Source organism: Cydia strobilella, chromosome 1 (genome assembly GCF_947568885.1).
Source record: "Cydia strobilella chromosome 1, ilCydStro3.1, whole genome shotgun sequence".
Classification (NCBI taxonomy): Eukaryota; Metazoa; Arthropoda; class Insecta; order Lepidoptera; family Tortricidae; genus Cydia; species Cydia strobilella.
Genome location: NC_086041.1, coordinates 26049619 through 26055914, shown reverse-complemented (window position 1 = coordinate 26055914; position 6296 = coordinate 26049619). Strand labels below are relative to the sequence as shown.

The window sequence follows — 6296 nt, the reverse complement described above, 5'->3', positions numbered from 1 at the left end:
ATGCTGATCAAAGAGTATAGAATTCCTTTACCTCTCACAGTAGAGGAATATAGGATTGCGCAGCTGTACATGATTGCAAAAAAAAGTAAAGAAGAAAGCACTGGTGAAGGCAGTGGTGTTGAGATCCTGGTCAATGAGCCATATGAAGATGGGCCTGGAGGTAAAGGTCAGTACACACAAAAAATATACCATGTTGGTAGTCATTTGCCAGGGTGGTTTAAAAGTCTACTGCCAAAATCAGCTTTAACAGTTTCAGAAGAAGCTTGGAATGCTTATCCATACACAAAAACAAGATATACATGTCCATTTGTTGAAAAATTCTCGTTAGAAATAGAAACTTATTACTTTGCTGATAATGGTCACCAAGAAAATGTCTTCAAATTATGTGGCAGTGACTTAAAAAATAGAGTAGTAGATGTTATTGATGTTGTGAAAGATCAACTTTATGGCGCTGATTATGTTAAAGAAGAAGACCCGACACTATTTGTGTCTCAGAAATGTAACAGAGGCCCCCTAACCGAGTCTTGGCTAGAGGATTATTGGAGAGACGTTAAGGGAAAAACACAACCTTTGCCAAATGGAAAATCACTAATGTGTGCTTACAAACTGTGTAGGGTAGAATTCCGATACTGGGGCATGCAAACCAAACTAGAGAAATTTATTCATGATGTTGCTTTGCGGAAAACAATGTTACGCGCTCATCGCCAGGCGTGGGCCTGGCAGGACGAGTGGCACGGCTTAACGATGGAAGATATACGAGAAATAGAACGACAGACTCAGTTAGCACTCCAGAAAAAGATGGCTGGAGACACCAGTGACGAGCAGGATATCTCGGAGGATAATTCTAAATCTCTAGCTGCCACAATGAGTAGCCTGGAAAAGAATGAAGACGTGCCAACTCCGTTAGTGACAAAGAAAAATAATTTAGAAAAGAAAATGCAAAAGCATTTGAGCCCCGAGGGAACTCCGCCATCGGAACACAGAAGTTCTAAATCTAATCTTAGATCATCGTCTTCCGGGTCTATAAAAAGTTTGCAAGCGCAAGCAGCTAACTGGCGCATGGAAACTCTCGTTAGAGAATCCGAGACGGAAACTGGTTCTGAGGATGAATTCTACGACTGTGAATCTTCGTTCAACAAATGGTCATCAATGTGCTCGCTTGATGAAGGGGACATCGATATATCACCGACACAAATAGACCAAAACCAAGAAGACAGTATATTTAATCCCTCATTCCTCAAAAGAGTTACATCCGAGAGAGGCTCTCGCCGAATCGGCACATTACAAAGTCACCAGAGTATTGACGGCGGCCCTGATACTCCAGTTCACGGCTCGTGTCAAACAACAGTATTAATATTAGTATTTCATGGTGGTAGCGTTTTAGATGCTAATATTGATATGACTGCCAAGAAATCAGATGTAACAACTTTTAAGGGTGCATTTGAATCTGTCATGCGCCAACACTATCCGACTCTTGTAGGGCATATAGTAATAAAGCTAGTTCCATGTCCATCTATTTGCACGGAAAGTTTAGGGATATTATCTACACTGAGTCCTTATAGTTTTGATTGTTCACCATCTACGATTGAAACACCATCTCTTACTAACGACTTAATTCCTATTGGTGCGATTCCTTTAATTGCTACTAATTCGCCAGATTATCCCGAGTCTGTAACGAAGACTATTAACTCTGCCAATGCGGTTTATAATGAATTTATAAAATCAAGTGATGGCAAAGGATTCAGTGGTCAAGTCTGCATAGTAGGTGACAGCATGGGCGCTGTTCTCGCCTACGACTCACTTTGTCGTACTTTGCAGTACCAGTCGCGGCATGACAGTGAAAACAGCATTTTAGATACCGAAATAACCATTCCTAATGATCCAACAGAAAATTATATAAATAAATCTCATCTCCAAGCTCCCACCCCGCGAAGAAGGTCGTCTTCGACGAGCGATAACCAGGTCAAACTGGAATTTGAAGTCAGTGATTTCTTTACATTCGGTAGTCCTTTATCGGTTATCGTTGCATCGAGAAAAATAGCCGATGATAAATATCGTGACATTGTCAAACCACCAGTTCAACAAGTGTTTAACTTATTTCATCCGACTGATCCAGTGGCTGCTAGAGTGGAGCCTTTACTATCAGCTAGGTTTACAAATTTGCCACCTATTAACATTGCGAGATATGCTAAATATCCATTAGGTAACGGTCAACCATACCACTTAATGGAATTAATCCAGAGTCACCCACAATTGTTTGGAGATCACTTGCAAATGCCGCCAACTCCGGTATTGAGAAGGCTTTCCGAAGTATCGATGCAAAGTACAGTCAGTGGGTTAGTCGATAATATTCCACTAATTACTATTAATGCATTGCAACAAAAGTGGTGGGGATCCAAACGATTAGACTATGCTTTGTATTGTCCAGAAGGATTAAGCAATTTCCCGATGAATGCCCTGCCTCATTTGTTTCACGCTAGTTACTGGGAGAGTTCTGATGTTATTGCGTTTATTCTACGCCAAGTTGGACATTTTGATTTGGCTCTATACGGTCACTCAGAAGATAAGGATAACCAGTCGTTCAAGCCCGGTCAAGAGAGGGAAAAATGGATAAAAAAGAGGACATCAGTTAAACTAAAGAATGTTGCTGCCAATCATAGAGCTAATGACGTGATAGTCAAGGAAGGGTGTCCGCAAATGTTTACAGCCAGATTTATGTATGGTCCACTGGACATGATTACATTAACGGGCGAGAAAGTCGATATTCATATGATGAAAGACCCACCAGCAGGAGAATGGACGCTGTTGTCTACAGCCGTCACGGATAAAACTGGTAGAATCTCCTATTCATTAACTGAAAAACAAAGCGTGGCTTGTGGTATATATCCGCTAAGACTTGTGGTCAGAGGAGATCATACGAGCTGTAGTTTCCATCTAGCTGTTGTTCCTCCTGAAACAGAATGCGTGGTTTTCAGTATTGACGGCTCCTTTACTGCGAGTGTGTCTGTGACTGGCCGAGACCCAAAGGTTAGGGCAGGTGCAGTGGACGTAGTACGCTTCTGGCAAGACTTGGGTTACCTTATATTATATATCACCGGGAGACCTGATATGCAACAGCGGAGGGTCGTGTCATGGTTAGCAGAGCATAACTTTCCTCACGGACTAGTGTTTTTCTCTGATGGGTTCTCAACAGACCCCCTAGGGCACAAAGCGGCACATTTAAAAAGCCTCATAAGCGAGCACGGCATTATTCTCGATGCCGCTTATGGATCTGGAAAAGATATTAGCGTATATAACAACTGTGGACTGTCCGCTAAGCAGATATATGCAATTGGACGCATCAGTAAAAAGTATAACCATATGGCTACGACTTTGAGTGATGGTTACGCTTCTCATTTGGCCGATTTAAAGTCGCCTGGTGCTGTTCGACCTGCGAGAGGAAATGCGCGCTTACTCGTGCCGCGCCGATTGCTGGCTCCAGTGGCTAGCGTGTCGACTCGCGGCCGCCGTTAACTCAAACCTAATCTGTATCATTCTTGGCACTGGTCTTGCATGTAAATTAGATGATGGAATGAGTAACTCCGTAGATGGTAAGCAATATAAAATGATATTTGAAATTTGAAATATTGATGCGTCTTTAATGCTGTTACACTGCTAATGGCTGTTACCAACTATCATCCTTCTCAATATTATGTTTTAAAAATGTATTATTGAGTAACATGTACTAGTCTTACTAGATTTTTCATGCTTGTGCATCATATACAGGGTGGAAAGGCACGACGATCCTTTCCGCAAAAGGGGGATTGTTTGGATTTAGTACTGTATTTCCTCTAATGAAACTAGGCTCATATTCATAACCGTTTTGAAGTTATAGGCAGTTAACTGTTAATGCAAAATACTGCAAGTGACAACCCTCATTAGGTTCAGTAACATATATGGTTATATCCTCTTTGCTTAGAACTACTAATATCTGTGACCCAAAGACATTTCAGTGCAGGTGACAGATTTGACGTGCGGTCTGCAGCCGCAGTTGCAATAATACACTAAATACGCAAAAATGGCCATGCTACGTGCAGTCGGCCTTGTCATTAATTTTACTATGGAAATTGACAATAACACCGACGTGTCGGAGCAGTAGTGCAGCTGCGGTCGGGAAAACGTTAAAATCACCATACGTGCAGTCGATATAGTCATTCATTTTACTATGGAAATTGACAATAACACCGAAGCGTTCAGGCCGCTGCAGTAGTGTCGGAGCAGTAATGCAGCTGCGGTTGGAAATGGAATGTCACCTTTACCCGTGATAAAATCGTGACGCAAATAAATTGCAAATTACGCGAAAAAACCTATTTTCAAAATACCCTTTTACCTAAATTTTAGCCCGCGATTACCTAAATTTGCTTATGTTATACGGGGAGTGTAATTATAATGCCGCCGAGACGTTACTACGCTACAGACAAAGATATCCTCCACCACACCCAACTAGCCGTATGTCAATTTTATGTCAAATATTTTTGTGAACATAAGTGTCACATTACACTTACATGTAGGTAGATAGCAGTGTTGGCCGAAACGTTAATGCAATTAACCATTAACCAGTACAAATTGAACTGCAAACTGTAACCATCCGTTACGGTTTACGGTTCAATTTGTACTGTTTAATGGTTAATTGCAATTAACGTTCGGCCAACGCTGGTAGATAGTACGTAGTATTAGTAGGGTTGTCACTAAGAAGAAGATTAGTTAATTTTAATATTTTTACTGATTGTTCGTAACAAAAATCTAAACATTTCGAATCGATTCTCCATCACTTAAACTAACCCCCCTTTGCGAGAAGGATCGTCGTGTCTTTCCACCCTGTATATACTAGCGTATTTCTTAAGGCGGTTCCCTGAGCTAGAAGGCGAAAAATCTCCTTATATGATCCTGTTTTTCTAAGAGGTGTTGATATTTGTAGACGTGGAAAAAATATATGTAGTTCTTGACTATATTATCTTTAATATCATAGCTTCCGATACACGAATTATGACACTTCGCTCGATACAATTAATTCCCAAAGTAACCTCTAACTCGGACTTTTAATCCAACTTTACTCGGTTATTTATTATGTGATACTATAAACAAAAAAAGAAGAAAAAACAATCTTAACTTAAATAGTAATTTCATAGCTTTCGAATTTCGATATTGTAGTGTAACGTTTTTAAAATAAATAAAAATCGACAAAATTCGATCAAAATTGACACTTGGCGCGCATGATCTTTCCCGTTCTTTCTTGCGAAATGTGACAGAGACAGCGGCAACCCGATGGAACGGCCTTAAGAAAAGCTGTTGCAACTGAAGCAATCGTGTATTGTGCTGTGAAGAAAAGGCTAGACAATCTATCGTCACTATGTACCTTACTATTTTAAATAATATAACGGTATGTAATGCGTTATCTACGATAGGTGTTTTTTATAATATTTAAAAGATTCTTTACAGAGGTATTCATTGAATAAGCAAATGGTATTAGTGTAGTTTAGGGAATGTAGTCAATGTAGTATTTTGTGACCTATCGTGGATGCCGCATCCTATACTACTATTTAATGATATAATAGACGTAAGAATTCTTGTTACCTACTTCTCGTGATTTAAATTGGTGAAAGCCTATTTGATTAGATATTTTATTATTTAGATCATATATTGTACTTACAAATAGTATAATTGTTGGGAATCTCCGAAGTCCGAACATTGAGAATTGAGACCGACAAGTCGATGTTCTAGTCGTACCTACGCGTTTTTCTCGTTCGTGTTTTTATATGTAAGTTACATCAAATTTTATATTAAAGGAAACAAAATGGAAAAAGTCCTGCTGGAAGTGTAACTTTTTCCATTTTTTCCTTTAATATAAAATTTGGAGTATCGCTCGCAGACGTATCTGCAAGTTAAAAAATTGATGTAAGTTACATTTGCAATAAGTGTATGTAACGTAACGTGTAGTATTTATGTTTCGACATTTGAGCATTTACGTAACGTAGATCGTTCCTGTAGGTTTTGTGTACGTGTCTAGATATACAGTGCCTCGGTGCCCTCGTTTTATGATACGCTGAGCGCTGACCTGAGACCTGACCGGACAATCCCTGACGAGTAGTGCCGAGTGATGACACAAACTATTATTATTTAGTGGCTTTCGTAGTTCGATTTTGTTTAAATAAATTAAATACCTATACTATATATCTAATCTTTAAATAGTATTGCAATATTAACTGTAATGAGAACCTACTTTACAAATTCCAACATGTTCTATTGTACAAATTACA

The 6296-nt window shown here is 39.5% G+C and overlaps 1 protein-coding gene across 1 annotated transcript; it reads left to right on the top strand.

The window, feature by feature from the left end:
• Positions 1–4450, top strand: LOC134742193 (protein retinal degeneration B). Its single transcript, XM_063675191.1, has one exon. The coding sequence runs from the start codon at positions 1–3 to the stop codon at positions 3511–3513; it is 3513 nt and encodes a 1170-aa protein (XP_063531261.1). The 3' UTR covers positions 3514–4450.
• The last annotated feature ends 1846 nt before the right edge of the window (positions 4451–6296 follow it).